The 22,723-nt window shown below is 40.7% G+C and overlaps 1 protein-coding gene across 1 annotated transcript in view; it reads left to right on the plus strand.

Moving 5' to 3' along the window:
* The window catches only part of stxbp6 (syntaxin binding protein 6 (amisyn)), a 57,590-nt gene that overhangs the window by 32,627 nt on the left and 2,240 nt on the right, over nt 1-22,723 (plus strand). Inside the window, exons 3-5 of the mRNA XM_079633104.1 lie at nt 12,947-13,077; nt 13,176-13,341; nt 22,289-22,446. Of these exons, the coding sequence (XP_079489230.1) occupies nt 12,947-13,077; nt 13,176-13,341; nt 22,289-22,446 (455 nt within the window). The remainder of the gene's footprint in view (nt 1-12,946; nt 13,078-13,175; nt 13,342-22,288; nt 22,447-22,723) is intronic.

Genomic DNA, 22,723 nt, shown 5'->3' on the forward strand with positions numbered 1-22,723 from the left:
ATCAAAGGAGTCCTGAAGATTTTGAAAAACATTTTGGGGTTGTTGAAACTGAAAGTATTTAATAGTAGCTTTCTGGAAAACATCTACTGCTGAGCTCCAGTAGAAGGTTTTGCTTTTTAAAGGCCTGTTGACACTAAGAATGGATTGAATCACAAAAGAAAGATATATTTACCAAGAGATACTAAAACAACTGGAAAGTACAAATTTCACTGACTTTCAATCGCTCCTGTCATGTTTTTATTTTATTTTTACCTTTCCTTTAATGTGTAATAAAGCTGTTTGGGTAACACTTTACTTGAAGGGGTAATAAGCATAAGACTGACTTGACACATGTCATGATTATGAAGGTTTTATGCATGTTTATGACAAGTGTCATTAAGTGTCATTTGCTCAACTATGACATTTTTAATGCAAGTATGACATTGTTTGAGATGTCTTTGTTATGAACACTTGACATAAACCAATACATCATAACCTGTCAGTGTCTTTGTCATAACAACTTGACATTACGAAGACAACATAAATTGTCATAAATATGTCAAAAACATGACATAGCAGATTAATAGTCGTACAAAACATTTATTTTTAGTAAACTCTTTGTACACTAACAATGTAGTCAATGCTTAGTTAATGTGTAGAGCCCCTGGTGATACTTCCAGCACAGTTTCATGTTGTGTCGAGCCTCCTTAGTGTTTTAAAAATAGCGATTTTGATGCTATCATTGTAGTGCCCCTAGCAAGGCATTTTGACCGAAAACGAAAATACGGTCAATCTTAAAAGTGGAGTTTCCATTATAATTCTGCTTCTACACGAAAGTTTGACCCAGGTAGATTTACAAAAATAGCCTAGGTTGCAATTTGGTGAGAGTTACCCTTTAAGGACACAGATGGTAGCAGGTATATATTAGGCTACTGTCCCTTTAAGATCTAATGCACAGATCCAATATACTGATACACATGCATTTTCTTTCTGAATTGTTTATATTCACATAAGACATAACTGACTGTTAACAAGGATACAGTTAACTCGACAATACAGGTGTTTCAAGCGCAATAAGACGTGAAAGAGTTACATTTCGTGTGCTGTCTGAGATGCAGATTTCTGGGCACATGCTTCAGATGTTTGTGCACAGAATAATAATAATAATAATAAATTGAATTTGTATAGCGCTTTTCTCAAACTTAAAGTCGCTTTACAGTTTATAAAAAAAAAAAAAAAAAAAAAATATATATATATAAAAAATATTAAAAAAAAAAAAAAAAAAGGCTACGGATAGTCAGAGGTGAAGAAATGGGTCTTGAGGCGGGACTGGAAGATGGTGAGGGACTCAGAGGTGCGGATCTCATGGGGGAGGGAATTCCAGAGCCTGGGAGCTGCCCTGGAAAAGGCTCTGTCCCCAAAACTGCGGAGCTTAGATTTGTGGATGCGGAGGAGACCGGCTGAGGTGGATCTGAGGGACCGTGACGGTTGGTAGGGGGAGAGGAGGTCAGTGAGGTATGAGGGGGCCAGGTGGTGGATGGCTTTGTAGGTAAGGACCAGGGTTTTGGATGTGATCCGGTGGGAGATGGGAAGACAGTGTAGTTGTTTTAGTACTGGAGTGATGTGGTGCCAAGATTTGGAGCGAGTGATGAGTCGGGCGGCTGCATTCTGGACCAGTTGGAGTCTTTTTAGACAGAAAAACACAGCGTGCAACACATTTATTTCCCTTTCACGTCGTGTCACCAAGTCACCCTGTAATGATGAAGGACAAGGATGGAGTTTTTAGGAGGAATGTTGCATTTAAAAAGTTGCCTGATGGCGCGTTTGACAAAACAAAGATGCGGTGTACAATTAGCAAAGCTGAATTCAAATACCATAGAAGCTGGATGCACCGAATTTTCGGCCGTCAAAAATTATGGGCCGAAAATGGCATTTTCTGGTTTTTGGCCGAAAATATAAAAATATAAGCCGAAAATATGCCCCCCCGGTTGATATCTTCCTTTTTTGGCCCCGTCCAGGTAGTGTAACCACTGTTCTTTTAACTTTGAACTTGCGAACGATGCTTCCAACGGTGTCTCTAGGAACATTTAGTGCCTTCGCTATCTTCGTATTCTGTTCCTTGTTTGTGAAGGGCGATGATATCTTCTCTTAACTTTTTGGACCATTCTTTTGACTTGGCCATATTTCTAACATGCAGACAAGCGTGATACTCAACAAACCAGTTCAGATATTTAACGTGTTCTAGCTCAAGCACACCTGGTGCAACTAATGAAGCCCTTGATTAGTTACATCAGGTGTGCTTGAGACAACACCTGTTTTGCAGATTTGTGCTGTTGTGGGGGATTCTGTTCAGGGGTTGAATAATTTTGAGACTGCAGAAGTCATTAAAAGATGCATTTTCAGTTGAATTTGGGGAAACAGTTGTTGTTGAGCTATTTCAATTACTTTTGTTGGTCCCACTTTATATTAAGTGGCTTTAAGTACGAAATGAATCAAGTATGAAATGAATCATTTGATACAATGGACTTATTGTGTACATACATGTTTATACATTGTACTTATAATTTTTAAATACCTGCATGTAATTACAGTTGTAATTAATGTATGTAATTACAGTTGTAATTAATGTATGTAATTACATTTGTAAATACACTGTTGACCCTTCCCTTATACCTTAACCCACCCTTAAACTTAACCATAGCACCACACCTGTCCCTAACCTTACCCGTATCACACCTCAATAGCAGCAAAAGTGTTTTACAATAAAACATGAACACAATAAGTACATTGTACTTATTTTTCGATGTAAGTACATAGTACTTAAAGCCACTTAATATAAAGTGGGACCCTTTTGTTTGATTTATTCATTGCAAACCGCTGAAAGTCTATAAATGTTGCCAATAACCCTGATTTGCAATGGGAGTTGAATAATTTTTATATATATATATATTCGAAACACTTTTTATTTTGATAGTCCCCTTTGAACGTTCTATTGACTAAGTAACGTTGCACCTATGTATCAACTAGCAGTCATTAGAGTATTAGTATTAGTACACCGGGGCGGCAGTGACTCAGTGGTTCATGTAGGTCAGGGGTGCCCAATCCTGCTCCTGCCGATCGACTGTCCTGCACAGGTCATCTCCAACCCTAATCAAACACAGCTGCCTTTAATTTTCAAGTGATCCTGAAGTTAATTGGTTGCTTCAGGTGTGTTTGATTAGGGTTGGAGATGAACTGAGCTGGACAGTCGATCGGCAGGAGCAGGATTGGGCACCCCTGTTGTAGGTTGTCTACAAACCGGAAGGTTGGTGGTTCAATCCCCGGTTCCACCTGACCAAGTGTCGAGGTGTCCATGAGCAAGACACCTAACCCCAGCTGCTCCCGACAAGCTGTATGGCGCCTTGCATGGCAGACACCGCTGTCGGTGTATGAGTGGGTGAATGTGAGGCAACATGTAAAGCGCTTTGGTGGCCATTGGGTCTGTGAAAGCGCTATATAAATGCAGTCCATTTACCATTTAGTAGACTGTCTGCTTAATATCTACTGTTTATTTTGATTGTCCACCAGCAGACATCTTAATGACTATACAGTAAGTTACTTTGAAAGTACATTAACTTATTCTAACCCTGACCCTACCAGTCTACTAATGCTCTACTAACACTCTATTGAGAGTTGGTAGACATGTATGTGTAACGTTACGTATAGTTAACAGAATGTGTAAAAGGGACCATCAAAATAAAGTGTAACCCGAAAGTAATAAGTTTGGAACGAGAGGAAATAATGACATAATTTTTGTTTTTGGGTCGACCATTCTTGTCATTTGACTGGTTCAGTCACAGTAAATAGTACTCATTCTGTTCACATTTTGTTCAGAAATGTCAGTGCTATTTGTGCATATGCAGGTATAGAGTTTGTAGATTTACCCCGAAAATAAATTAAGTTGATGATGTGGCTCTGTTGTTATGTTGGGTTACTAAGCATTATTGCACAATAGATTTGTCGAGATATTGAGTGTTGCGATGGCTGAGGAATGCTCCTACAGACACACACCCCTGAGCTACTGTGCAAGCTGAGTGGAAAGCTGGGCCGGTGGATCAGAGATGACTCTGACATGAGTAGTCTCACACAGATGGAGGGAATGAGAGGGAGGAAAAGGGAGTGTTGTACACAGAGGCCTGAACAAACAGTTGAGGATCAGAAATTCCTCGAACAGTACGCCTCGGGCCGGATGTTCCCGCTCCAGCAGAACCGGGTGTGGTGGGATCTGTAAACACTGCTCTTTGATATGGACAAGAGCGCTAGAGAGCCAGCTGACTTCCCACAAATTGTGTGTATCCCCGTATTATATGTAATTCAGATCTCTTAGTATTGTTTGATTCTGTATTATGTCGAAAAATCTGAATGTACTGTGTGTATGCTTCTGATTAAAAGTTTGGGTTGGCAAGATTTATTTTGTTTTTGAAAGTCTCTTCTGCTTGTGTGATCAAAAGCACAATGTTCAGCATCATTACTGCAGTCTTCAGTGTCACATGATCCTTCAGGATTATTCTATTATGCTCATTTGCTGCTCAGTTATTAGGGGCCAAGCACTGAAGGTGCGGGCACCTATTGTATCTGTTCCCGTTCTTATTAGGGGCCAAGCACTGAAGGTGCGGGCACCTATTGTATCTGTTCCCGTTCTTATTAGGGGCCAAGCACTGAAGGTGCGGGCACCTATTGTATCTGTTCCCGTTCTTATTAGGGGCCAAGCACTGAAGGTGCGGGCACCTATTGTATCTGTTCCCGTTCTTATTCTTCTTTTTCTTTTTCTTTTTCTTTTTCTTTTTCTTTTTCTTTTTCTTCCGACTGGGTGTCTATGGCAGCCTATAGAACGGTTTGCGGGAAACTTATACAAATTGGCACAGTGATAGAGGACAGCCTGAACTATCACCATAGCAAATTTGGAGTCTCCAACTCATTCCCTCTAGCGCCACCAGCTGTCCAAAGTTTCACTCATGTTTATGCTAATAACTTTTGAACCACAAGGGCTAGAAACAAAATTCATTTTTCCTCTGATTCCTGAGCTCACGACGATTCGACTGCACCCTATGACGTAATTTTCCGTCATAATAGTTTTCCCGCCATTTTGAATTTTCCGAAAAACCTACTTTTTCGAACTCCTCCTAGGCCGTTGCTCCGAATTTCACGAAAATTGAACCAGATCATCTCCAGACCATGACGACCAAAAGTTATGGAATTCAAGTTGATTCAAATTACCGTTCTCGAATACCGCGCAAATAAATTTTACGTAGCGCTTGCGAAAACAGACGTAAGGCTGTATCTCCATAACGCTTTATCGGATTCAGACCAAATTTGGTACATGTCATCACAAGCATGACCTGAGGCTACATGCTGCGTTTCGGCGCAGCGCCACCTACTGGTCCGGAGATATGAAGAATTTATGTTTTTGCTTATAACTTCTGAACGGTTTGTCCAAAAATCACAAAAGTGGTCTCGTTAGATTCAGGGCGTCATACTGAGTTGACTGATATACAATTTTCCTATATCGGCCATTTTGGCTGTCGGCCATTTTGAATTATGTGCTAAAATGCTGTATTTTATGAACGCATGAACGTATCGTTACGAAACTCAGTATGGGTCATCAGTACAAGGCCTTGAAGGTACTCAAAAGATTTCAAGACAGCGCCACCTTTTGGTCAAAAGTTATAATGAAATTTCCAAAAATGCTAATAACTTTTGCATACATTTGCCTATTGTAATGACACTGATCTTAATAGATTTCTTGGGTTATGCTGAAAACATAGATACCAATTTTGCCATAGTCAGCCAAACTTCCTGTCCGCCATCTTTATTTTCTTTTAAAACCTACTTTTTCGAACTCCTCCTAGACCGAACGTCCGATTTTCACCAAAATCGGATCGTGTCATCTCCAGACCGTGCCGAGTAAAAGTTATGGATTTCGTGTCGATAGACGAAACCGTTTTCGTATATCGCAGTGGCAAAGTTGAGGCATGATGCCAAAATGACTATTCAGGCTTTATATCTGCAATGCCTTCACATATTGACACCAAACTTTGTAAGTGTCATTGTCACTTCACTCTGACCACATCACATCAGTTTCGTAACTGCGCCACCTATTGGTCGAAAGTGATAATCATATTTTTAGTTATTGTATGTGATTTTTCAACCATTTTGCCAAAATTCATCTTCAAATGTCTTTAATTGCTCCTTGCTGCAGTTTGTCTCACACTTTCAGCCATGTAGGCATATCTCGTCGTCTGCTTTTGCGCTTGGCCCCGGTGATTGCTGCTTGCAGCTATATTTCTTCTTCTTTTTCTTTTTCTTCCGACTGGGCGTCTATGGCAGCCTATAGAACCGTTTGCGGGAAACTTATACAAATTGGCACAGTGATAGAGGACAGCCTGAACTATCACCATAGCAAATTTGGAGTCTCCAACTCATTCCCTCTAGCGCCACCAGCTGTCCAAAGTTTCACTCATGTTTATGCTAATAACTTTTGAACCACAAGGGCTAGAAACAAAATTCTTTTTTCCTCTGATTCCTGAGCTCATGACGATTCGACTGCACCCTATGACGTCATTTTCCGTCATAATAGTTTTCCCGCCATTTTGAATTTTCCGAAAAACCTATTTTTTCGAACTCCTCCTAGGCCGTTGCTCCGAATTTCACGAAAAATGAACCAGATCACCGCCAGACCTTGACGACCAAAAGTTATGGAATTCAAGTTGATTCGAATTACCGTTCTCGAATACCGCTCAAATAAATTTTACGTAGCGCTTGCGAAAACCGACGTAAGGCCGTATCTCCACAACGCTTTATCGGATTCAGACCAAATTTGGTACATGTTATCACAAGCATGACTTGAGGCTACATGCTGCGTTTCGGCGCAGCGCCACCTACTGGTCCGGAGATATGAAGAATTTATGTTTTTGCTTATAACTTCTGAACGGTTTGTCCAAAAATCACAAAAGTGGTCTCGTTAGATTCAGGGCGTCGTGCTGAGTTGACTGATATCCAATTTTTCCATATCGGCCATTTTGGCTGTCGGCCATTTTGAATTATGTGCTAAAATGCTGTATTTTATGAACGCTTGAACGTATCATTACGAAACTCAGTATGAGTCATCAGTACAACGCCCTAAAGGTACTCAAAAATTTATGAGACAGCGCCACCTTTTGGTCAAAAGTTATAATGAAATTTCCAAAAATGCTAATAACTTTTGAATACATTTGCCTATAGTAATGACACTGGTCTCAATAGATTCCTTGGGTTATGCTGAAAACATAGATACCAATTTTGCCATAGTCAGCCAAACTTCCTGTCCGCCATCTTTATTTTCTTTTAAAACCTACTTTTGCGAACTCCTCCTAGACCGAACGTCCGATTTTCACCAAAATCGGATCGTGTCATCTCCAGACCGTGCCGAGTAAAAGTTATGGATTTCGTGTCGATAGACAAAACCGTTTTCGTATACCGCAGTGGCAAAGTTGAGGCATGATGCCGAAATGACTATTCAGGCTTTATATCTGCAATGCCTTGACAGATTGACACCAAACTTTGTATGTGTCATTGTCACTTCACTCTGACCACATCACATCAGTTTCGTAACTGCGCCACCTATTGGTCGAAAGTGATAATCATATTTTTAGTTAATGTATGTGATTTTTCAACCATTTTGCCAAAATTCATCTTTAAATGTCTTCAATTGCTCCTTGCTGCAGTTGGCCTCACACTCCCAGCCACTTTAGCATGTCTCGTCGTCTGCTTTTACGCTTGGCCCCGTGATGGCTGCTTGCAGCTATATTTCTTCTTTTTCTTTTTCTTTTTCTTCCGACTGGGCGTCTATGGCAGCCTATAGAACCGTTTGCGGGAAACTTATACAAATTGGCACAGTGATAGAGGACAGCCTGAACTATCACCATAGCAAATTTGGAGTCTCCAACTCATTCCCTCTAGCGCCACCAGCTGTCCAAAGTTTCACTCATGTTTATGCTAATAACTTTTGAACCACAAGGGCTAGAAACAAAATTCTTTTTTCCTCTGATTCCTGAGCTCACGACGATTCGATTGCACCCTATGACGTCATTTTCCGTCATAAAAGTTTTCCCGCCATTTTGAATTTTCCGAAAAACCTACTTTTTCGAACTCCTCCTAGACCGTTGCTCCGAATTTCACGAAAATTGAACCAGATCATCTCCAGACCTTGAAGACCAAAAGTTATGGAATTCAAGTTGATTCGAATTACCGTTCTCGAATACCGCGCAAATAAATTTTACGTAGCGCTTGCGAAAACAGACGTAAAGCTGTATCTCCACAACGCTTTATCGGATTCAGACCAAATTTGGTACATGTCATCAAAAGCATGACCTGAGGCTACATGCTGCGTTTCGGCGCAGCGCCACCTACTGGTCCGGAGATATGAAGAATTTATGTTTTTGCTTATAACTTCTGAACGGTTTGTCCAAAAATCACAAAAGTGGTCTCGTTAGATTCAGAGCGTCGTGCTGAGTTGACTGATATCCAATTTTCCCATATCGGCCATTTTGGCTGTCGGCCATTTTGAATTATGTGCTAAAATGCTGTATTTTATGAACGCATGAACGTATCGTTACGAAACTCAGTATGGGTCATCAGTACAACGCCCTAAAGGTACTCAAAAATTTATGAGACAGCGCCACCTTTTGGTCAAAAGTTATAATGAAATTTCCAAAAATGCTAATAACTTTTGAATAAATTGGCCTATAGTAATGACACTGATCTCAATAGATTCCTTGGGTTATGCTGAAAACATAGATACCAATTTTGCCATAGTCAGCCAAACTTCCTGTCCGCCATCTTTATTTTCTTTTAAAACCTACTTTTTCGAACTCCTCCTAGACCGAACGTCCGATTTTCACCAAAATCGGATCGTGTCATCTCCAGACCGTGCCGAGTAAAAGTTATGGATTTCGTGTCGATAGACAAAACTGTTTTCGTATACCGCAGGAGCAAAGTTGAGGCATGATGCCAAAATGACTATTCAGGCTTTATATTTAGGGGCCAAGCACAGAATGTGCGTAGGCACCTATTGTTTTTGTTCGCGTTCTTATTATTATTAGGGGCCAAGCACTGAAGGTGCGGGCACCTATTGTATCTGTTCCCGTTCTTATTAGGGGCCAAGCACTGAAGGTGCGGGCACCTATTGTATCTGTTCCCGTTCTTATTCTTCTTTTTAGGGGCCAAGCACTGAAGGTGCGGGCACCTATTGTATCTGTTCCCGTTCTTATTCTTCTTTTTCTTTTTCTTTTTCTTTTTCTTTTTCTTTTTCTTTTTCTTCTTCCGACTGGGCGTCTATGGCAGCCTATAGAACCGTTTGCGGGAAACTTATACAAATTGGCACAGTGATAGAGGACAGCCTGAACTATCACCATAGCAAATTTGGAGTCTCCAACTCATTCCCTCTAGCGCCACCAGCTGTCCAAAGTTTCACTCATGTTTATGCTAATAACTTTTGAACCACAAGGGCTAGAAACAAAATTCTTTTTTCCTCTGATCCCTGAGCTCATGACGATTCGACTGCACTATATGACGTCACTTTCCGTCATAATAGTTTTCCTGCCATTTTGAATTTTCCGAAAAACCTACTTTTTCGAACTCCTCCTAGGCCGTTGCTCCGAATTTCACGAAAAATGAACCAGATCATCTCCAGACCTTGACGACCAAAAGTTATGGAATTCAAGTTGATTCGAATTACCGTTCTCAAATACCGCGCAAATACATTTTACTTAGCGCTTGCGAAAACAGACGTAAGGCCGTATCTCCACAACGCTTTATCAGATTCAGACCAAATTTGGTACATGTCATCACAAGCATGACCTGAGGCTACATGCTGCGTTTCGGCGCAGCGCCACCTACTGGCCCGGAGATATGAATAATTTATGTTTTTGCTTATAACTTCTGAACGGTTTGTCCAAAAATCACAAAAGTGGTCTCGTTAGATTCAGGGCGTCGTGCTGAGTTGACTGATATCCAATTTTCCCATATCGGCCATTTTGGCTGTCGGCCATTTTGAATTATGTGCTAAAATGCTGTATTTTATGAACGCATGAACGAATCGTTACGAAACTCAGTATGAGTCATCAGTACAACGCCCTAAAGGTACTCAAAAATTTATGAGACAGCGCCACCTTTTGGTCAAAAGTTATAATGAAATTTCCAAAAATGCTAATAACTTTTGAATAAATTTGCCTATAGTAATGACACTGATCTCAATAGATTCCTTGGGTTATGCTGAAAACATAGATACCAATTTTGCCATAGTCAGCCAAACTTCCGGTCCGCCATATTTATTTTCTTTTAAAACCTACTTTTTCGAACTCCTCCTAGACCGAACGTCCGATTTTCACCAAAATCGGATCGTGTCATCTCCAGACCATGCCGAGTAAAAGTTATGGATTTCGTGTCGATAGACGAAACCGTTTTCATATACCGCAGTGGCAAAGTTGAGGCATGATGCCAAAATGACTATTCAGGCTTTAATATATGCAATGCCTTGACATATTGACACCAAACTTTGTATGTGTCATTGTCACTTCACTCTGACCACATCACATCAGTTTCGTAACTGCGCCACCTATTGGTCGAAAGTGATAATAATATTTTTAGTTATTGTGTGTGATTTTTCAACCATTTTGCCAAAATTCATCTTTAAATGTCTTCAATTGCTCCTTGCTGCAGTTGGTCTCTCACTTCCAGCCACTTTGGCATGTCTTGTCGTCTTGCTTGCGCTTGGCCCCGGTGATTGCTGCTTGCAGCTATATTTCTTCTTTTTCTTTTTCTTTTTCTTTTTTTTCTTTTTCTTCCGACTGGGCGTCTATGGCAGCCTATAGAACCGTTTGCGGGAAACTTATACAAATTGGCACAGTGATAGAGGACAGCCTGAACTATCACCATAGCAAATTTGGAGTCTCCAACTCATTCCCTCTAGCGCCACCAGCTGTCCAAAGTTTCACTCATGTTTATGCTAATAACTTTTGAACCACAAGGGCTAGAAACAAAATTCTTTTTTCCTCTGATTCCTGAGCTCATGACGATTCGACTGCACCCTATGACGTCATTTTCCGTCATAATAGTTTTCCCGCCATTTTGAATTTTCCGAAAAACCTACTTTTTCGAACTCCTCCTAGGCCGTTGCTCCGAATTTCACGAAAAATGAACCAGATCATCTCCAGACCTTGACGACCAAAAGTTATGGAATTCAAGTTGATTCGAATTACCGTTCTCGAATACCGCGCAAATAAATTTTACGTAGCGCTTGCGAAAACAGACGTAAGGCCGTATCTCCACAACGCTTTATCGGATTCAGACCAAATTTGGTACATGTCATCACAAGCATGACTTGAGGCTACATGCTGCGTTTCGGCACAGCGCCACCTACTGGTCCGGAGATATGAAGAATTTATGTTTTTGCTTATAACTTCTGAACGGTTTGTCCAAAAATCACAAAAGTGGTCTCGTTAGATTCAGGGCGTCGTGCTGAGTTGACTGATATCCAATTTTCCCATATCGGCCATTTTGGCTGTCGGCCATTTTGAATTATGTGCTAAAATGCTGTATTTTATGAACGCATGAACGTATCGTTACGAAACTCAGTATGGGTCATCAGTACAACGCCCTAAAGGTACTCAAAAATTTATGAGACACCGCCACCTTTTGGTCAAAAGTTATAATGAAATTTCCAAAAATGCTAATAACTTTTGAATAAATTTGCCTATAGTAATGACACTGATCTCAATAGATTCCTTGGGTTATGCTGAAAACATAGATACCAATTTTGCCATAGTCAGCCAAACTTCCTGTCCGCCATCTTTATTTTCTTTTAAAACCTACTTTTTCGAACTCCTCCTAGACCGAAGGTCCGATTTTCACCAAAATCGGATCGTGTCATCTCCAGACCGTGCCGAGTAAAAGTTATGGATTTCGTGTCGATAGACGAAACCGTTTTCGTATACCGCAGTGGCAAAGTTGAGGCATGATGCCAAAATGACTATTCAGGCTTTATATCTGCAATGCCTTGACATATTGACACCAAACTTTGTAAGTGTCATTGTCACTTCACTCTGACCACATCACATCAGTTTCGTAACTGCGCCACCTATTGGTCGAAAGTGATAATCATATTTTTAGTTAATGTATGTGATTTTTCAACCATTTTGCCAAAATTCATCTTTAAATGTCTTCAATTGCTCCTTGCTGCAGTTGGTCTCTCACTTCCAGCCACTTTGGCATGTCTTGTCGTCTTGCTTGCGCTTGGCCCCGGTGATTGCTGCTTGCAGCTATATTTATTCATTATTATTGGTGCTCAATTTTTGATAATGGTTCTTATTATCAGTGTTTATTTTTCTGCATAATATTTCCTACGCTACATATTTTCAGGAGACTTTAATGAATAAAAATTTCAAAAGAACAGCATTTATTTGACATATAATTATTTTGTAACATAAATACTGTCACTTTCCATCAATTTAATGCATCCTTTCTGAATTACAATATGTATTATTATTATTATTATCCACTACCATTCAAACATTGGGGTATCACTGGTTTTCAACATTGATGATAATAATAATAATAAGAAGAAATGTTTCTTGAGCATCAAATCATGATATTAGAATGATTTCTGAAGTATCATGTGACACTGAAGACTGGAGTAAAGATGCTGAAAATTCAGATTTTAATCACAGGAAATAAATACAATTTTATATCTACATTACACACAATAGATTTTAAATATTCAAATTGAAAAAAAGTAAATAAATCAATATTTATTAATACAGTCTATGATAATAATACAATTTTTACTTTATTCCTGATCAAATAAATACAGCCTTGGTGACTTCTTTTATAAACATTAAAAATTTTAATTATTCCACACTATTGACCAGTAGTGTTTTCCTTTTCGTTTCAGTTACCAATAAGAAACCAGCACAAGTTTTCCTCACAAAAGTGAAGCAGTTTGAGGGCTCATCCTCTTTTGTCAGGAGAACACAATGGACCATCGATCAGCTGCGGCAGGTGAACGGGCTCAACCCCATGCGAGTGAGTAGATCTTCTCCATTTCCATCTTTCTGAGATGGCTGTTGGCTGTTTTGATGGTATTGATCTTTGACTACTTCCCTTCATCCAACAATGTTTAGGATTGCGCTGAGTTTGACCTGATATTTGAGCATGGATCTGACCAGTGGATAGCAGGTTCAGCTGGAGAGAAGTGCATGTTTGTCCAGATCCTCCATCACACATGTCAGCGGTTCATCCCCGAAAGAAAACCTGAGTTTATCAACTGCCACTCCAAACTGCTGGGAGGTGAGACGCCCCATTCGAACATACTGTACACGCTCTCCTTCAGCTGTGTTTGTGTGTTCATAGATGCTCTTCTGCAGACCTCGATTGTAACCATTTGAGTTACTGTTGCCTTTCTATCAGCATCTGACCTCTGGCATCAACAAGGCATTTTTGCCCACAGAACTGACACTTACTGGACATTCTCTGTAAACCCTAGAGATGGTCGTGTGTGAAAATCCCAGTAGATCAGCAGTTTCTGAAATACTTGGATCAACAACCATGCCACGTTCAAAGTCACATAAATCACGTTTCTTCTTTATTATCAAATGCGAAACGCAAGCACTAGCGGCGCCAGGATTTTGATTGTAGATGGGCCAGTTAAAATAAGCCAGTTAAAAAAAAAAACGGGTTCCCTTTCATCTCCGTTTTAGCGCTTTTCTGCGGCACTGAGGACAGCGACTCAGTAGATTTCTACATTTCTGCAAAAGTCCATCTACAGAAGCCAATAACGAATCAAAATAAGATTATTTGTATTATTTACAAACTTTTGTTTCGTCATGTTTTCATAGCCTATACACCTCAATAGCGTACCAACCACATCGGTGTGCTCAGATGTGTGCGTGCTGCAGTTGCTAGGAAACACAGACGCGCGCGGACATGGATTTCTGTTGCACGGGTCAGCTTCTGTTTTCAGTTAAACTGTGCGTTGATTATTTTATTACTACGTTGTGAATAGATAATTTCTATTTCCCTATAATATGATTTCTATTTAATACACTGACAAATAAAATAAATTGTTAAACTCAAACTTCAGATTTACTGGGGCACAGCAGATTTACACGAGTCTAGCAACGGCCCTTGGCCTGGGTCAAAATGGGCGGGCCCGGACTGGGCCCATGGGTAGCGGCGCGGGTGAACGCAAGTAACAATGTGGGTGGATCCTAGGGGTGTGCATTGGCACTGCCCTCACAATTCGATTCGATTACGATTCACCAGCTAACGATTCGATTCAATTCGATTCTACGATGCATTGCGATGCATCAAAATTCTACTGCACACAACAAGGCAAATTTTTCATCAGTCATGAGGCAATACAAGCAGTCATATATTGAACAACAGATTTTATTGGCTGCTATGTGTGTATTATCACTACCATTATCACTGCTGTATCTTTGACATAAATGTCATTAAACAAAATAAAATTGAATGGTAGCTACAGGGTATTGTATATGGCATTTTCAAACCTGAAAAAGAAAACATAAATCACTGCTTTCTAGGGCTGTAATCTCCCAATCGATTAGTCGATTGTTGGTCGATACGTTCTGGCTTGACCAAAATTCTGATTGGTCGATTTTTTGCCGCGTTCATTTCATCAGTTTTGCCGCGTTCATTTAATTCGTTTTGCGCGTTCATTTCATCAGTTTTGCCGCGTTCATTTCATTCGTTTTGCGCGTTCATTTCATCAGTTTTGCCGCGTTCATTTCATCAGTTTTGCCGCGTTCATTTCATTCGTTTTGCGCGTTCATTTCATCAGTTTTGCCGCGTTCATTTCATCAGGTGGAAAGCACTAATTGCTAATGGGGGTGTTTTCAGATCACCCCTGTTTCACAGGTAACAGTCTGTCTTCAGAACACCCCCCTTGTTTTCACTTCTTTTGGATTATCCCAACCCACTGGAGAAGAGAGACAGATTGAAGAAAGTAGGCTACTAAGGTTTGCTGAATTTTATATATTTAATTGAGAGACCGTTTAATTCATAGTCAGTCCTCTTCTACCATGTAAACAAAGACATCGGCAGCATTTTTTTTTAGAAGACGGGAACATATTATTGGAGCCCAATGCGCGCACTCGCGCAGTGCCACTGTTTGTATTAGTTTTGAGCCTATGCTTTATTTTTCAGTTATGCACTTTATTTCGTTTTTGCTCTTGATCTGGTTTGTTTAATAAATATTTTTTTTATTATTAAAATGGACGTGCCTTTTGTGTTTAAGAGTAAAGCTTTAAGTTAATAATAGTCTATTCGTGTCTCAGCCGCGAAGCTGCGCTCCTGTGTTCAGCCTCGTCTTGTTAAGTTTCCCATTAACTTCGTAGAATCGAAATGTGCCCAGATGTCCGCTTTTCCAAGCTTTGGGTGCGTTTTTAATTACCCGTCTATCGCGGTCATCTCCCTCCGCCTCCGTCTTGATTGTTGTTGTTGTTATGCCCACGGAAGTAATAAACTTCACAACTTTATTGTCCAACTCAAGGCCAGAAAATAAACAGTGACATAATCGATTATGGCACTTTGCCGCATCGATGCTGAATCGTGCATATCCCGCATTGCGATGCATCGCCGAATCGATTATTGTTGACACCACTAGTGGATCCTACGCAAATCTAAAATGTGTTGGTCTGAAGTCGCTTCATTACTCATAGGTGTGGTTTGGGCGTAACGTGAAATAAACCAATCAGAGCGCCCTCTCACATTCCCTTTAAGAGCCGGCGCGCTTGTTCCATGGCGGATTGCTATTATAACGGCGGATTTGCCGGCGCACGCAATTTACATGATGGTAACGGTGATTTTGCAGTCTTCAGATTTTTTTTTCCTGGTTCTTGACGGATAACCCACTTTGTCAGATCTTTGTCCTTATATACCGATGTGTCTTGTGACTATTAATCAAACAGGTTTGATCCGTCATTACTACAATTAGCCTGAATAATTTGGGTAAATGTGTAAGATAGATTTATGCCTAGTTTTTCACATCTTCATGGACACCACAATGATTTCCCTCGTGTGTAATATTTTTTCCTTGGAATTATGTTATGGTTTGCAAAAATATGAACTGCTGTGTCTGTGTAGATGAGAGAAGCAAAGTGTATGCTGTTGTGCACACGCTATATATGCCAAGCATGTGCCCTTAAAATAGCATCTGAATAAGGCACCACTGACTTTAGACTGGGTTTCTCCTGGTCAGTGGCGGAATTGTTTTCTGAAACCGCAAAATAGCAACAGGAACACGGTGCTCTGATTGGAAACGTTTGCTCCGAAACACGCCTCCTCTTTTTGCTGAACCTTTTTCTCATAATATACATTGCAGCATCAGCTATATTCTCAGTGCTCTGATTGGTCAGATGGCCCAGTCTGTTGTGATTGGTCTACTCTGCTCTGATTGGTCAGATGGCCCAGTCTGTTGTGATTGGTCTACTCTGCTCTGATTGGTCAGATGGCCCAGTCTGTTGTGATTGGTCTACTCTGCTCTGATTGGTCAGATGGCCCAGTCTGTTGTGATTGGTCTACTGCTTAGAGCGTGTGTCAGAATAGTAACATCCATTAACACATCTGAATTTCAGCTCTTCCTCAGCATTTGATACACAGTGATACGAACAGTAACAATGGTGTCGGTTTTACCGTATCAATCTCATCCTCTTGAAGTGCATGTAAAGTGGATTTGCATTTGCAGCGCAGAAAACAGCGTCTTCTCGACATGGACAATACGAACCAAACTCTTCCAGTCTCAGATACAACTATAGTGTTTGAGGGCGGGGCAAAGTAAATATTGTTTGCTGACAGCCAATGAAAATCTTAGCCTAGCATTATGCAAATTAGTCACAAACCTACGCATGTTCGAGCAGAAAATAAGACTGGAATTACTGACTCGTTTTAGAATCAATTCTTTCATTTGGGAGACACTAATGCCATTCATCTACACTTTGATGTTTGAAACTTTGCAAACAGTTATATCACACCGTACCAAATCTAAAGCTCAGACAGTTTACATTTGTATGCTACAATTAAAGTGTTCTTCTGTCGAGGAGGGTGCTGATGCTATTTTAACTGTGTCTTGGGGAAGCACCCTTCCTTCTCTTCCCTGCCAGTTAATCCTCCCACTTAATAAATAACAGCTTTTAGTGTTGCTTCTTGTCTTTATTCTTTTAGACTCACGGACTGTGTTATTGTGGGAAATAGAGTCGCGGTTGCTGTGGGTTCAGAGGCCTGTATTCTGTTGCCTGGCAGGGTTCAGTACACTGATCCATTTAAAGCTGAGCAAACACCTGATTGTGAGCTGAAAGTCACATATTCCTGGTAATGTTTATTCATGATAACTCTAGCTGAAATCATGTCATTTTAAAGTTCAAATTATTTGTCACATGATACTACAACACATTATATGGAAGCTTGTTTTTCCACCACAAAATAAAAAATAAAAAAGGTAATTGTGACTTTTTATCTCAGAATTGCGTGATATAAAGTCACAATTGTGTGTTATAAAGTGAGAATTGCATGATATAAAGTCGCAATTGTGTGTTATAAAGTGAGAATTGCGTGATATAAAGTCACAATTGTGTGATATAAAGTGAGAATTGCATGATATAAAGTCACAATTGTGTTATAAAGTGAGAATTGCGTGATATACAGTCACAATTGTGTGTTATAAAGTGAGAATTGCATTATATAAAGTCACAATTGTGTGTTATAAAGTGAGAATTGCGTGATAAAGGCGCAATTGTGTGTTATAAAGTGAGAATTGCAAATCAAGTCACCTTTATTTATATAGCGCTTTATACAATACAGATTGTTTCAAAGCAGCTTTACAGTGATAACAGGAAAATTATTCAATGATGGAAACTCATTGGATTCAATGAGGATTCAATTCGGCTGTCCAGCTGCTGTAAAGGAAAACAGTTTTATTGTTCAGCTGATCATCAATTATTAAATTAGTTTATTTCATCTATAAAGCAGTTCTGCAGAAAGCAGTGATGTTATGGTCCTCCTCATACAAAAGCATCAGTACTGATCAAACTTCAGATTAATAATATTGTTGAAAAATTAATTGTCCCCAACTAAGCAAGCCAGAGGCGACCGTGGAAATTAACCCAAACTCCATCAGGTGACAGAGTGGAGAAAACAACGAACGAACACCGTGTCATTATGATTCATCATGCTGGTATGGAGCTGAAGCTGGTGTTGTAAAGTTTTCTTTTGATCGAAACAAGGACCAGTGAGACAGTTGGGATCGGGTTCAGAAGTTGTTATTTATTGAGCACGGCTGCAAGTTCGTCCAAAATCAGTCTAGACCTAACGGTCTTCCAAAATCAGTCTAACTAAAACAGTTTACATTGGTAGTTTAAATACATTCCAAGGGGGAGGGATTTACATGAAGGAGGAGATTCTAAACAAAGCATGTAAATGAGGTTCGTACCTGAGTCAAATCTCTTACAGAGATTTCCTGATCTCATCAGCATAACAGTGATCAGTGATACTAATCCAATCAGCAAGGTCTGGGCCAGAGGCTCCAAGAGCCATTAAGGCTCCAAAGGCCATTAGGAAAACAAAAGGTGAGATTCTGTTCATTTAACTTACAATGGAGAAAACAGGTCTGGCAGGAATCTCTTGCTGGCATTGCAGGAATAAATCAGTCTACTAAACTTTATCAGTTTATATACTATTGCAGTGGAAAAACTAAATTAAACATTTAATACATTTGTAATCCTTCACTGGTCATAGGGTCTGCGTGGAGGACCAGTCTGGTTCTTTTGGTCTTTGTTGAGGATCAGTGCCGATGGCTGTCATGTCGACAAGGTCTTCACAGGGAGAGTCTAGTATCATGCGTTGTGGACGTGTCTAGGCGCAGGTCCACATCTGATCTCGATACAGCCCAGATACGGCTGACTACATCATGTGTTGTGGTCTTGTCTAGGCGCAGGTCCACATCTGATCTCGATACGGCCCGGATCCGGCTGACTACATCATGTGTTGAGGTCTTGTCTAGGCGCAGGTCCACATCTGATCTCGATACGGCCCGGATCCGGCTGACTACATCATGTGTTGTGGTCTTGTCTAGGCGCAGGTCCACATCTGATCTGGATACGGCCCAGATACGGCTGACTACATCATGTGTTGTGGTCTTGTCTAGGCGCAGGTCCACATCTGATCTCGATACGGCCCGGATCCGGCTGACTACATCATATGTTGAGGTCTTGTCTAGGCGCAGGTCCACATCTGATCTCGATACGGCTGACTACATCATGTGTTGTGGTCTTGTCTAGGCGCAGGTCCACATCTGATCTCGATACGGCTGACTACATCATGTGTTGTGGTCTTGTCTAGGTGCAGGTCCACATCTGATCTCGATACGGCTGACTACATCATGTGTTGTGGTCTTGTCTAGGTGCAGGTCCACATCTGATCTGGATACGGCTGACTACATCATATGTTGAGGTCTTGTCTAGGCGCAGGTCCACATCTGATCTGGACACGGCTGACTACATCATATGTTGAGGTCTTGTCTAGGCGCAGGTCCACATCTGATCTCGATACGGCTGACTACATCATGCGTTGTGGTCGTGTCTAGGCGCAGGTCCACATCTGATCTCGATACGGCCCGGATACGGCTGACTACATCATATGTTGAGGTCTTGTCTAGGCGCAGGTCCACATCTGATCTCGATACGGCTGACTACATCATATGTTGAGGTCTTGTCTAGGCGCAGGTCCACATCTGATCTGGATACGGCCCGGATACGGCTGACTACATCATATGTTGAGGTCTTGTCTAGGTGCAGGTCCACATCTGATCTCGATACGGCCCGGATACGGCTGACTACATCATGTGTTGTGGTCTTGTCTAGGCGCAGGTCCACATCTGATCTGGATCCGGCTGACTACATCATGTGTTGTGGTCTTGTCTAGGCGCAGGTCCACATCTGATCTGGACACGGCTGACTACATCATATGTTGAGGTCTTGTCTAGGCGCAGGTCCACATCTGATCTCGATACGGCTGACTACATCATGCGTTGTGGTCGTGTCTAGGCGCAGGTCCACATCTGATCTCGATATGGCCCGGATACGGCTGACTACATCATATGTTGAGGTCTTGTCTAGGCGCAGGTCCACATCTGATCTCGATACGGCTGACTACATCATATGTTGAGGTCTTGTCTAGGCGCAGGTCCACATCTGATCTCGATACGGCTGACTACATCATATGTTGAGGTCTTGTCTAGGCGCAGGTCCACATCTGATCTCGATACGGCTGACTACATCATGTGTTGTGGTCGTGTCTAGGCGCAGGTCCACATCTGATCTGGATACGGCCCGGATCCGGCTGACTACATCATGTGTTGAGGTCTTGTCTAGGCGCAGGTCCACATCTGATCTCGATACGGCCCGGATCCGGCTGACTACATCATGTGTTGTGGTCTTGTCTAGGCGCAGGTCCACATCTGATCTGGATACGGCCTGGATACGGCTGACTACATCATGTGTTGTGGTCTTGTCTAGGCACAGGTCCACATCTGATCTAGATACGGCCCGGATCCGGCTGAATATAGTAAATCTCGGGATAAACAGAGAGACTAATATCAGCGTAGATGCCATTCTTCTTATGATGTAACGAGTACATCATGTGAGTACATCAAGTTAAAGAGATGTGTTTTAAGTCTATATTTAAACTGACAGAGTGTGTCTGCTTTCCAAACAAGGTTAGGAAGACCATTCCAAAGTTTAGGTGCTAAATAGGAAAAGGATCTACTGCCTGCAATTGTGAAATAACGCAAATAAATTAATAAGACGTGCAAATTTACGTCATTAGCGCAATTTACGTCACGCAGTTGGTGCAAACGCCTGTAACCCTGGTAGGTGGAAATGTATATTTTAACCCTTTAACCCGATTTCGTTTTTCTGTTTGCAACAAGATCATTTTAAGCCGCTAAACTCTGGGAAAGTTTACTGTCCAATTTTCCAAACAAATGCTTTCAAAGTCCAAAACAGCGCTAAATGTAAAGAAAACCAGGCTTATTACATCATATATGGAAGAGAGAACAGTGACTCGCTGCCAGTTTTCAGTGCATTTTTCATTCCAGTGTGTGTTTAGCTTTAAAACATGAGCTCTGTCGTATTCTGTGATTGTTTCTGAAGAGTGTGAGCCCTCATGCATCACCTGGTGTGAAATACAGACTGAACGCAACATCAAAACATCCAACCGCTGTATAGCCAGATGATATACATGAATTTACTGAAATGTATCCGTGCACGCACACCGTTTGTTTGCGCATCAATTATAAATATTGTAGGACTACGGTAATCGACTGGATAAAGCAAACCAGCGTCTCGCTAGTAAAGTTTTGAAGATTGCGAATTGTAAAGACGATTGCAGTGACGTACAGTCCTACAGTATTTATAATTGATGCGCAAACAAACGGTGTACGTGCACGGATCCATTTCAGTAAATTCATGTTGTTTCCACTCACATTCAGAATGTTTTTTAGTTGTTGTTTTTTTGGCATCTCAATGTGGTAAAGATGATTGCTGTGATGTACAAGAGTCGTACAGTTAACAAAAGGGTGTGATTAATCGTGAACAAAAAATGTGTATCTATTGACTGCCCTAAATTAAATGCATGACATACAAGTTTCAATATAAATTACATTACAGTGTATTTTAATTTGCATTAAATGCATTCGGCAGAACATTTTAAGCTGAATGTATTTTAAATTTCAAAGAAAATAAAAGTAATTATTAAATTGCATATAAAGAGTGTGGTTTAGTCCTACTTTAGACAGTCAAAAAACAATATTCATTTAATTTTATATATCATGCAATTAAATGTCTGAAAATATTACATTTAATCATCGCACTTCAGATCAATTCACATTTATTTGTATATCGCTTTTTACAATACACATCTTTTCAAAGCAGCTTTCCAGAAAATGCATGAGACCACATTACAATTTACAACTGTCTACGTTATGCATTTCAGAAATGTACATATACAAATCACAGTTAGCTAAAATGTATTAAATTAAACAATGTAATAATTAAAGCAGAAACAATGAGCTCATTGAAGTAACATGTTTGTTAACAAGTATATTCTTTTAAAGTAAATGATTATTTTAGAGTGAATATTTTTATACTTCTTTTTCTCACGGATAGTGGCGTTACACCACCGCAAGTCTCTTCTCTCAGCTGGTTTCTCTTGCTCTGTGTAGGGACCAGTATCCTTCACGAGGCAGCAGACAGTGTGACCAGTGCCGTGCAGAAGGCCAGTCAGGCTCTGAACGAGCGCGGCGAGAGACTGGGACGCGCCGAGGAGAAGACCGGCGAGATGAAGAACAGCGCACAGCATTTTGCTGACACTGCACACAAGGTAACATGTGCCACGTGTGTGTTCACTCGTAGACATTCTGCTCAAGTAGGTTTTACAAAACTTCATCCGGTGAAAAACAATGTGTGTTGCTTTGCTGCCTTCATGTGGCGACTGCTGTCATACAGACACACATGCCACTGTGTGTTCAGGGTTTTGAAAGAAGTCTCTTCTGTTCACCAAGCAGAAAATACAGCAAAAACAGTAATATTGTGAAATATTATTACAATTTACAATAACTGCTTTATATTGGAATATATTGTAAAGTGTAATTTATTCC

The sequence above is a fragment of the Phoxinus phoxinus genome, assembly GCF_949152265.1.
Source record: "Phoxinus phoxinus genome assembly, chromosome: 13".
In the NCBI taxonomy this organism is placed as follows: domain Eukaryota; kingdom Metazoa; phylum Chordata; class Actinopteri; order Cypriniformes; family Leuciscidae; genus Phoxinus; species Phoxinus phoxinus.